Below are 12,407 nucleotides of genomic sequence, written 5' to 3' on the forward strand. Positions count from 1 at the left end.
ACTACGCCTCTGCCTTCCGCCTTTGTACCTCCGCTGCCAGATAGTTGCCGACCCAGCCTGATTGACTACGCCTGTCTGCCCGAAGTCCGGCACCCGTTGACTCTGCCACCTTGCCGGTCCACTTGTGCCAGCCGTCCAGCAGTCCTTGACCGACATCCAGCGCCAGGTGCACCTGCCGTTCCAGTTACCATCTGTTCCAGCTGTACCCGCTATCTGCTATCCGGCTAGGCACTTGTGTCCTCCGGGCTCCTGAACTCCTGTCTCCATCACCAGGGGCTCGAGAGCCGGTGGTTTACGAGGCGCCGCTCCCTGCACGTTGGGGCTCTCTAACCAGGTACGTGACAGTACCGAACAGCCAGGATGTCTGAGCCCTCGCAGGGAGCGTCTCCCATGGATGAACTCTGCCATCATCTAGCCGGCCTCACCCAGGCCGTGAAGAGCCTACAAGAAGGCTACGGACGTTTGGAGGAACAGGTCCAGGCCCTATCTGCCGCAGCCCCGGCTGCCTCTGGGTCTCCAGGCCCACCGTCAGTGGTCATGTTGCCGCCAGAACCAAGGGTACCTACACCAGACCGCTTCTCCGGTAACCGGAATAAGTTCAGGGCCTTCCGGAACTCCTGCGAGCTCTTTTTCGCCCTCCAACCCCGGACTTTTTCTCTCGAGGCAACAAAAGTGGGGTTCGTCATTTCTCTATTAACCGACGAACCTCAGACCTGGGCACATCGTCTCCTCGAACGTAAGGACCCCTCTTTGGACTCTTTGAACGATTTCTTCCTGGCCATGTCCCGACTGTACGAGGACCCGCAACTTGCCGCCACTGCAGAAGCAGCTTTGCATGTACTCCAGCAGGGTCGCAGGCCAGTGGAGGACTATGTGTCTGAGTTCAGGCGTTGGAGTGCCGACACAGAGTGGAATAACTCAGCCCTTCGCTACCAGTTCCGCATGGGACTTTCGGAGGCATTAAAGGATGAATTGGCTCGCGTGGGAACCCCTGAAACCCTCGAAGCCCTCATCGATCTCTCGATTCAGATTGACAGGCGTTTGAGGGAACGTCGTTTAGAGCGCTCAACTTCCACTTCTCGCCCAGTCTGGATGATGCCGCGGGTTCCAAGTCCCAACCCTCCGGTCCTTCCTGCTCCACCTGCTCTGGATTCTTCGGAGCCTATGCAACTGGGTCTACTTCGCCCTTCCTTGACGCCCGAGGAGCGCCAACGCCGGAGAACTGGCAACCTTTGCCTTTATTGTGGGGAATCTGGACATTACGTTCGCACCTGCCCCGCCAAGTCACGTAAGTGCCTTCTTGCACCTTCTGCTTCTCCTGCCATTCTGCCCAGCACCAACACCACCTCTCACCTGGTTGTACCTCTTCTCCTACAGTTTTCCGGAGAGACTCTCAGCGTTGACGCCATCATAGACTCTGGAGCTTGCAGCGGCTTCATGGACCTGTCTTTTGCCCTGAAGAATAACATCCCTCTTCGGCCTAGGGTACAGGGACTTTCAATCTTTCTGGCCGACGGCTCCTCCCTTAAATCCGGACCCGTTACTCAGGAGACGTCCCCGCTTTTTGTCACCATAGCCGGAACTCACCAGGAATTCCTGAGTCTGGACATCATCAAATCCCCCCTGTTTCCCGTGATCCTGGGCATGCCCTGGTTGAAGGCCCACAACCCTCTGATTAACTGGTTCACTGGAGAAGTAGAGTTCCCGTCTGCATATTGTCATCAAAACTGCTTCCCAGCCACCAACACGGACCCTGCCTCTTCTTCTCTGCTCTGCATGGAGACAGACACCGAGCTCCGACAGGTTGTGCCCGAAGCCTACCACCAGTTTCTAGATGTATTCAGTAAAAAGGGCGCAGAGACTTTACCTCCCCACAGGCAATACGATTGCCCTATTGACCTACTCCCTGGAGCGGAGATCCCGTTCGGGAGGATCTTCCCCTTATCTGAAACCGAGCTGGGTGCTTTAAAAACCTACCTGGACGACAACCTGAAGAAGGGTTTCATACGACCATCCACTTCCCCAGCAGGCGCAGGGATTTTCTTTGTTCAGAAGAAGGACCATTCCTTACGGCCCTGTGTGGACTACCGAGCACTCAACAAAGTTACAATTAAGAACCGTTATCCTCTACCGTTAGTGCCCGAATTATTTCAGAGACTGGGGTCGGCCAAGGTGTTCTCCAAGTTGGACTTACGGGGCGCGTACAACCTCATTCGCATTCGCAAAGGCGACGAATGGAAGACCGCCTTCCGTACCCGCTTCGGACATTATGAGTACCGAGTTATGCCCTTTGGACTTTGTAACGCTCCCGCTACATTTCAACACTTTGTTAACGATGTCTTTAGAGAGTACCTTGATTTGTTTGTTGTTATATATCTCGATGACATCTTAATCTTCTCTTCCTCTTTAGCTGAACACCGGGAGCATGTGAGGAGTGTCCTAGCCCGTCTCCGCCTCCATGGCCTTTACGCCAAACCGGAGAAGTGCGTTTTTGAACAGCAGAGTATCCAATTCCTGGGCTTGATCATCTCCGTAAACGGCATAGAAATGGACCCACAGAAGATTTCAGCCATCGTAAACTGGCCCGCTCCCTCGGACAAGAAAGGGGTCCAACGCTTCGTGGGATTCGCGAACTTTTACAGGAAATTCATCAGGGGATTTTCTTCCATTATTTCCCCCATCACTGAGCTGACCAAACAGAACCAGAAATTTCAGTGGACCCCTAGGGCTCAGGAGGCCTTCGAAACTCTGAAGAACCTGTTTATCTCTGCCTCACTTCTCAAACACCCCGACGCCTCGCTGCCTTATATCCTGGAGGTGGATGCTTCGGAAGTGGCCGTCGGGGCAGTACTTTCCCAGAGACAGGGACCTAAGTCACTTCTGTACCCGGTGGCTTTCTTCTCCCGCAAACTCTCAGAAGCCGAGCGCAACTACGATGTCGGTGACCGGGAGCTCCTAGCGATCAAGGCAGCATTGGAGGAATGGCGCTATCTCCTTGAAGGCGCCTCTCATCCAGTCCTGGTCTATACCGACCATAAAAATCTCGAATATTTGAAAGCAGCCAAGCGACTGAAACCTCGGCAGGCCCGGTGGGCACTTTTCTTTTCCAGATTTGTGTTCCACATCACATACCGGCCCGGGTCAAAGAATGTGAAGCCTGATGCTCTTTCCCGGATGTACAACGAAGCTGTGGAACCTCATACCCCCGACACCATCCTGCCTCCAGGAAACTTCCTTCTGCTCCAGGAAGGCCTCCTATCCCAAATTAAACAGGCTTCCAGCGATCCAGCCATCCCACCGGACATCTCCTTAACCTCCAAGGACGGACTTCTCTGGCATCTGGACCGAATCTTCGTCCCCCAAGCGATCCGCACGGCGGTCCTCAGTTCCTGTCACGACCATCCATTGGCCGGTCATTTTGGGGTGTTAAAGACCACGGACTTGCTCCAGCGCACGTTCTGGTGGCCCCAGATGAGGAAGCATTGCAGGGAATATGTGGAGGCATGCACCACCTGCATCAGGAATAAAGGTAGCAAATTAGGGGCTTGGGGCTTGTTGAGACCTTTACCCATCCCGGACAGACCATGGAAGATGATATCTATGGACTTTATAGTGGATCTGCCCCTCTCTGAAGGCTTCTCCTCTATCCTGGTAGTGGTAGACAGGTTTACCAAGATGGCCCACTTCGTACCAATGAGGGGGACCCCGTCGGCCACAGAAACGGCCAGGGCCCTTATTAAGGAAGTAGTAAGGCTCCACGGTGTTCCTGCTGACATTACCTCTGACAGAGGAGTACAATTTACGTCCAGGTTCTGGAAAGCTCTCTGTGAAGCCCTGAAGATTGAGCTTCGTCTCTCCTCGGCCTATCACCCTCAAACCAATGGCCAGACCGAGCGAACCAACCAGACGTTAGAGCAATACCTGCGTTGTTTCTCCTCTTTCTCTCAGGATGATTGGGCATCACTTTTACCGCTTGCAGAGTTTGCTTATAATAATTCTACTCATTCTGCCACTAAACAGTCACCATTTTTTGCAAATTTTGGTTTCCATCCGTCCTTTTTGTCCGGTAGTCTCCCCGAATGCTCTGTACCTGCAGTCCTGGAGGACCTTAATTTTTTTTTGAACAATAACAAGCTTCTTCAAGAGACCCTGGCGAAGACCCAGAAATGCTATAAAGAGGCCTTTGACAAGAGGAGAAGAGGGGAACTTGACCTCCAGGTCGGGGACCAGGTTTGGTTGTCTACACTAAATTTGAAGCTAGCCTGCCCATCCAAGAAGCTGGGCCCGAGGTTTGTGGGTCCATTTCCCATCGTAAGGAAACTAAATGACGTGGCCGTCGAGCTGAAACTCCCGGAGTCATTTAGGATACACCCGGTCTTTCATGTCTCGCTACTGAAGCCTGCGGTTCCTGATCCCTTTGTTGACCGGAATACCAATCCTCCTGAGCCCGTGACAATTGATGGGGAACTGGAGTACGAGGTCGAGTCCATCCTGGACTGCAGGAAGAGACGGAACCAGATCCAGTTCTTGGTTAAGTGGAAGGGCTACGGCCCTGAGGAGAACTCGTGGGAACCAGAGTCCAACCTGCATGCTGCAAAACTAGTCCAAGCCTTTAAGAGGTCCCATCCTGATAGGATGATGCAGTTGGGCATCCGGAGGTTGCCCTTTGGGGGGGGCAATGTCACGGTCGTTCCACTACCCCGATCGTACAGAAGAGACGTACCTGCAGGGTTCCTGTACGACGGGATCTCCGACGCCCTCGGACGCGGGTTGACGCGAACGAACACGCGCGGGTGCACGCAGGTCCCAACAGACGTTCACAGGTGCGCGTCGACACAAGCGGGCGTTCGCACCGTACGGACGTGCGCGGGGTCACGAGCGTAACCACGGCCACCTGCGGGGGTACGCAAACGGGCCGTACGACCAATCCTGGTGCCCAATAGACTATTTAAGGCCACAGCTCCTGCTCCTCGGCGCTGTTCGGTCTACAGCGTTCCTGAGACTTCTGCTGTTTGTTTGTGATTGTGTTCCTGATATTATACCCGACCTGTTCCTGGACTCTGCCTGTATTCCGCCTGCCCTTGACCTTTTGCCTGATTGACTACGCCTCTGCCTTCCGCCTTTGTACCTCCGCTGCCAGATAGTTGCCGACCCAGCCTGATTGACTACGCCTGTCTGCCCGAAGTCCGGCACCCGTTGACTCTGCCACCTTGCCGGTCCACTTGTGCCAGCCGTCCAGCAGTCCTTGACCGACATCCAGCGCCAGGTGCACCTGCCGTTCCAGTTACCATCTGTTCCAGCTGTACCCGCTATCTGCTATCCGGCTAGGCACTTGTGTCCTCCGGGCTCCTGAACCCCTGTCTCCATCACCAGGGGCTCGAGAGCCGGTGGTTTACGAGGCGCCGCTCCCTGCACGTTGGGGCTCTCTAACCAGGTACGTGACAACCTCATTAACAGATCCCCGGTTATTAGTGGCCTGCTAAGCTGGTGACAACATGTCCTGATGGGTTTTCTGACCCTGGTCTGGTTGGACAGGCTGTGATGGGTATATGATGGACCTCATTAATAGATCCTTGGTTATTAGTGGCCTGCTAAGCTAGTGACAACCTGTCCTAATGGGTTTTATTACCCTGGTCTGGTTGGACAGGCTGTGATGGGTGTATGATGGACCTCATTAACAGATCCTTGGTTATTAGTGGCCTGCTAAGCTAGTGACAACCTGTCCTAATGGGTTTTATGACCCTGGTCTGGTTGGACAGGCTGTGATGGGTATATGATGGACCTCATTAACAGATCCTTGGTTATTAGTGGCCTGCTAAGCTAGTGACAACATGTCCTCATGGGTTTTATGACCCTGGTCTGGTTGGACAGGCCGTGATGGGTATATGATGGACCTCATTAACAGATCCTTGGTTATTAGTGGCCTGCTAAGCTGGTGACAACATGTCCTCATGGGTTTTATTACCCTGGTCTGGTTGGACAGGCTGTGATGGGTGTATGATGGACCTCATTAACAGATCCCTGGTTATTAGTGGCCTGCTATGCTGGTGACAACATGTCCTGATGGGTTTTATGACCCTGGTCTGGTTGGACAGGCCGTGATGGGTATATGATGGACCTCATTAACAGATCCTTGGTTATTAGTGGCCTGCTAAGCTGGTGACAACATGTCCTGATGGGTTTTATGACCCTGGTCTGGTTGGACAGGCCGTGATGGGTATATGATGGACCTCATTAACAGATCTCCGGTTATTAGTGGCCTGCTAAGCTGGTGACAACATGTCCTGATGGGTTTTATGACCCTGGTCTGGTTGGACAGGCTGTGATGGGTATATGATGGACCTCATTAACAGATCCCCGGTTATTAGTGGCCTGCTAAGCTAGTGACAACATGTCCTGATGGGTTTTATGACCCTGGTCTGGTTGGACAGGCTGTGATGGGTATATGATGGACCTCATTAACAGATCCCCGGTTATTAGTGGCCCAAGATAGGTCATGGATGGGTCTACCAGCATGATAATGACCCAAAACATACCGCCAAGGCAACAAAGGAGTGACTCCAAGAAGAAGCACATTAAGGTCATGGAGTGGCCTAGTCAGTCCAGAAAATTTATGGAGGAGCTGAAACTTCGAGTTGCCAAGAAACAGCCAAGAGACCTTCAGGATTTAGAGAAGATTTGTAGAGAAGAGAGGAGAATCTGCGGGGGAGCCAATCATAATTCCCCCTCCCCCCTGTAATGTCGGAATGACTCTAAACACGAGAATACAACAGAAGGTGAAAAGGAAACAAGTGTAAAACTCTTTAATGGTTCTTTAGTAACATCAAACATTTGACGCGTTTCGGAGGACTAACGCTCTTCCTTCATCAGGGGGCTTAAAGATTGCAGACGCTTCCATTGCCCCCAGAACACGTCCCGCACATTGGTCAGGAAAGAGATTGCTGACCCACATGACTTTTCTGGTGTTTTCGGAGGTGTCCTCTATCATTAAAAGCCTTTCCACACTCTGGGCATGAATAAGGATGCTCCCCGGTGTGACTGGTCAGGTGTGCCGCGAGGTCGGCTCTCCATTTGAAACATTTCCCGCACTCTGAGCACGGAAAGGGGCGTTCCCCTGTGTGGGTCCTCAGGTGCTCCACAAGATGTGAATTTGCTATGTAACTCTTTCCGCACTCTGGACAGGTGTAAGGCCGCTCGCCTGTGTGGGTTCTCAGGTGCACATGAAGCTTTCCTTTATGGGAGAAACCTTTCCCGCACTCTGAGCATGAGAATGGAAGCACGCCGGTGTGGCTGCTCAGGTGCATAGCAAGTAAGTTTCTAAGGCGGAAAGATTTCCCGCACTCCATACAGGAGAACGGCTTCTCTCCCGTGTGGATTTTCATGTGACCATTTAGGTTCCCTTTTCGTGCGAAACGTATCCCGCACTCTGGGCACTGAAACGGCTTCTCACCGGTGTGGATCCTCTGGTGAATGTCCAGTGCTGACTTATTTTCGAATGACCCCTGGCACTGGGAACATGAAAAGGGTCTTTCCCCGGTGTGGCTTCTCTGGTGGACAGCGAGTTGGTATTTAGTTGGACACAATCTCCCGCACTCCGGGCATGGAAAGATCTCTTTACCAGCGTGGACTCTCTGATGTACGGTAAGGTCGGATCCCGTTTCAAAACGCATGCCGCACTCCGAACACGACAAAGAGGTACCACTGAAGTGACTTTTCAGATGCTGGTCAAGTCCATTTTTCGTTCTAAAACCTTTCCCGCACTCTGAACATGACAAGGGACCCTCGCCGGTGTGGATTTTCTGATGTTGAAGAAGATGGCTTTTCCTATTGAAGCCTTTACCGCAGCCTGGACACGAAAACCGCTTCTCACCTGTGTGGGTTCTCAGGTGTAAGACAAATGCTTCCTTCCGTATAAAACTTTTCCCGCACTCCGTACATGTATGCGGCTTTTGACCCGTGTGAATTCGTAAATGTCTATGAAGATGATCTTTCCGTTTAAAACTTTGACCGCACTCCGAGCACAAATAAGGCCTTTCTTCTTCAGAATCTGTTGTGATTCCATCATCTTCTCCGTCATGATCTGCAGATGGACTCCGGAGCCCCTCCGAGGAATTCCCAACATCACATCCATCTGTGAGAAGAAACATTGTATCATCATCAAAGTATTTACATTGTTCATGTTTTACAGTCAGTCATTCTCTATGGTGGTCTAGTAGTCAACGGTGCAACATAGACCTGAGGAATGGAGATGGACCTTTCATACGGTGTCCAGTATCTCCTCCTCATTTGTTGGGAACATGACGTTATATTGAGGAATGGAGATGGACCTTTCATATGGTGTCCAGTATCTCCTCCTCATTTGTTGGGAACATGACGTTATATTGAGGAATGGAGATGGACCTTTCATATGGTGTCCAGTATCTCCTCCTCATTTGTTGGGAACATGACGTTATATTGAGGAATGGAGATGAACCTTTCATATGGTGTCCAGTATCTCCTCCTCATTTGTTGGGAACATGACGTTATATTGAGGAATGGAGATGGACCTTTCATATGGTGTCCAGTATCTCCTCCTCATTTGTTGGGAACATGACGTTATATTGAGGAATGGAGATGGACCTTTCATATGGTGTCCAGTATCTCCTCCTCATTTGTTGGGAACATGACGTTATATTGGAGGAATGGAGATGGACCTTTCATACGGTGTCCAGTATCTCCTCCTCATTTGTTGGGAACATGACGTTATATTGGAGGAATGGAGATGGACCTTTCATATGGTGTCCAGTATCTCCTCCTCATTTGTTGGGAACATGACGTTATATTGAGGAATGGAGATGAACCTTTCATATGGTGTCCAGTATCTCCTCCTCATTTGTTGGGAACATGACGTTATATTGAGGAATGGAGATGGACCTTTCATATGGTGTCCAGTATCTCCTCCTCATTTGTTGGGAACATGACGTTATATTGAGGAATGGAGATGGACCTTTCATATGGTGTCCAGTATCTCCTCCTCATTTGTTGGGAACATGACGTTATATTGAGGAATGGAGATGGACCTTTCATATGGTGTCCAGTATCTCCTCCTCATTTGTTGGGAACATGACGTTATATTGAGGAATGGAGATGGACCTTTCATATGGTGTCCAGTATCTCCTCCTCATTTGTTGGGAACATGACGTTATATTGGAGGAATGGAGATGGATCTTTCATATGATGTCCAGTATCTCCTCCTCATTTGTTGGGAACATGACGTTATATTGGAGGAATGGAGATGGACCTTTCATATGGTGTCCAGTATCTCCTCCTCATTTGTTGGGAACATGACGTTATATTGGAGGAATGGAGATGGACCTTTCATATGGTGTCCAGTATCTCCTCCTCATTTGTTGGGAACATGACGTTATATTGAGGAATGGAGATGGACCTTTCATATGGTGTCCAGTATCTCCCCCTCATTTGTTGGGAACATGACGTTATATTGGAGGAATGGAGATGGACCTTTCATATGGTGTCCAGTATCTCCTCCTCATTCATTGGGAACATGACGTTATATTGAGGAATGGAGATGGACCTTTCATATGGTGTCCAGTATCTCCTCCTCATTCATTGGGAACATGACGTTATATTGAGGAATGGAGATGGACCTTTCATATGGTGTCCAGTATCTCCTCCTCATTTGTTGGGAACATGACGTTATATTGAGGAATGGAGATGGACCTTTCATATGGTGTCCAGTATCTCCTCCTCATTCATTGGGAACATGACGTTATATTGAGGAATGGAGATGGACCTTTCATATGGTGTCCAGTATCTCCTCCTCATTTGTTGGGAACATGACGTTATATTGGAGGAATGGAGATGGACCTTTCATATGGTGTCCAGTATCTCCTCCTCATTTGTTGGGAACATGACGTTATATTGAGGAATGGAGATGGACCTTTCATATGGTGTCCAGTATCTCCTCCTCATTTGTTGGGAACATGACGTTATATTGGAGGAATGGAGATGAACCTTTCATATGGTGTCCAGTATCTCCTCCTCATTTGTTGGGAACATGACGTTATATTGAGGAATGGAGATGGACCTTTCATATGATGTCCAGTATCTCCTCCTCATTTGTTGGGAACATGACGTTATATTGAGGAATGGAGATGGACCTTTCATATGGTGTCCAGTATCTCCTCCTCATTTGTTGGGAACATGACGTTATATTGGAGGAATGGAGATGGACCTTTCATATGGTGTCCAGTATCTCCTCCTCATTCATTGGGAACATGACGTTATATTGAGGAATGGAGATGGACCTTTCATATGGTGTCCAGTATCTCCTCCTCATTTGTTGGGAACATGACGTTATATTGAGGAATGGAGATGGACCTTTCATATGGTGTCCAGTATCTCCTCCTCATTTGTTGGGAACATGACGTTATATTGAGGAATGGAGATGGACCTTTCATATGGTGTCCAGTATCTCCTCCTCATTTGTTGGGAACATGACGTTATATTGAGGACTGGAGATGGACCTTTCATATGGTGTCCAGTATCTCCTCCTCATTTGTTGGGAACATGACGTTATATTGAGGACTGGAGATGGACCTTTCATATGGTGTCCAGTATCTCCTCCTCATTTGTTGGGAACATGACGTTATATTGAGGAATGGAGATGGACCTTTCATATGGTGTCCAGTATCTCCTCCTCATTTGTTGGGAACATGACGTTATATTGAGGAATGGAGATGGACCTTTCATATGGTGTCCAGTATCTCCTCCTCATTTGTTGGGAACATGACGTTATATTGAGGAATGGAGATGGACCTTTCATATGGTGTCCAGTATCTCCTCCTCATTTGTTGGGAACATGATGTTATATTGAGGAATGGAGATGGACCTTTCATATGATGTCCAGTATCTCCTCCTCATTTGTTGGGAACATGACGTTATATTGGAGGAATGGAGATGGACCTTTCATATGGTGTCCAGTATCTCCTCCTCATTTGTTGGGAACATGACGTTATATTGAAGAATGGAGATGGACCTTTCATATGGTGTCCAGTATCTCCTCCTCATTTGTTGGGAACATGACGTTATATTGAGGAATGGAGATGGACCTTTCATATGGTGTCCAGTATCTTCTCCTTATTTGTTGGGAACATGACGTTATATTGAGGAATGGAGATGAACCTTTCATATGGTGTCCAGTATCTCCTCCTCATTTATTGGGAACATGACGTTATATTGGAGGAATGGAGATGAACCTTTCATATGGTGTCCAGTATCTCCTCCTCATTTGTTGGGAACATGACGTTATATTGAGGAATGGAGATGGACCTTTCATATGGTGTCCAGTATCTCCTCCTCATTTGTTGGGAACATGACGTTATATTGGAGGAATGGAGATGGACCTTTCATATGGTGTCCAGTATCTCCTCCTCATTTGTTGGGAACATGACGTTATATTGAGGAATGGAGATGGACCTTTCATATGGTGTCCAGTATCTCCTCCTCATTTGTTGGGAACATGACGTCATATTGAGGAATGGAGATGGACCTTTCATATGGTGTCTAGTATCTCCTCCTCATTTGTTGGGAACATGACGTTATATTGAGGAATGGAGATGGACCTTTCATATGGTGTCTAGTATCTCCTCCTCATTTGTTGGGAACATGACGTCATATTGAGGAATGGAGATGGACCTTTCATATGGTGTCCAGTATCTCCTCCTCATTTGTTGGGAACATGACGTTATATTGAGGAATGGAGATGGACCTTCCATATGGTGTCCAGTATCTCCTCCTCATTTGTTGGGAACATGACGTTATATTGGAGGAATGGAGATGGACCTTTCATATGGTGTCCAGTATCTCCTCCTCATTTGTATGGAACATGACGTTATATTGAGGAATGGAGATGGACCTTTCATATGGTGTCCAGTATCTCCTCCTCATTTGTTGGGAACATGATGTTGTATTGGAGGAATGGAGATGGACCTTTCATATGGTGTACAGTATCTCCTCCTCATTTGTTGGGAACATGACATTATATTGAGGAATGGAGATGGACCTTTCATATGGTGTACAGTATCTCCTCCTCATTTGTTGGGAACATGACATTATATTGAGGAATGAAGATGGACCTTTCATATGGAGTCCAGTATCTCCTCCTCATTTGTTGGGAACATGACGTTATATTGAGGAATGAAGATGGACCTTTCATATGGTGTCCAGTATCTCCTCCTCATTTGTTGGGAACATGACGTTATATTGAGGAATGGAGATGGACCTTTCATATGGCGTACAGGCATTGCGTGTATGCTGGTATTATTGTAGACATAGGGTTGTGGTTTTGAATCCTCAGATAACCACCTTAGACTTTTTTTTATTAAAAATTTAGGCAGCAGTTGAGA

The 12,407-nt window shown here is 48.9% G+C and overlaps 1 protein-coding gene across 3 annotated transcripts in view; it reads right to left on the bottom strand.

Moving 5' to 3' along the window:
- Positions 1 to 6,787: 6,787 nt before the first annotated feature.
- Positions 6,788 to 12,407, bottom strand: part of LOC143955663 (uncharacterized) — a 64,936-nt gene continuing 59,316 nt past the window's right edge. For all 3 annotated transcript variants that reach the window (XM_077465767.1, XM_077465766.1, XM_077465768.1), the window contains one exon: positions 6,788 to 8,131. In XM_077465767.1, coding sequence (XP_077321893.1) covers positions 6,927 to 8,131 — 1,205 coding nt within the window. In that variant the 3' untranslated portion in view covers positions 6,788 to 6,926. The remainder of the gene's footprint in view (positions 8,132 to 12,407) is intronic.

The sequence above is a fragment of the Lithobates pipiens genome, unplaced genomic scaffold, assembly GCF_037356315.1.
Source record: "Lithobates pipiens isolate NorthernLeopardFrog02 unplaced genomic scaffold, aLitPip1_a1.2 Scaffold_35, whole genome shotgun sequence".
NCBI lineage: Eukaryota > Metazoa > Chordata > Amphibia > Anura > Ranidae > Lithobates > Lithobates pipiens.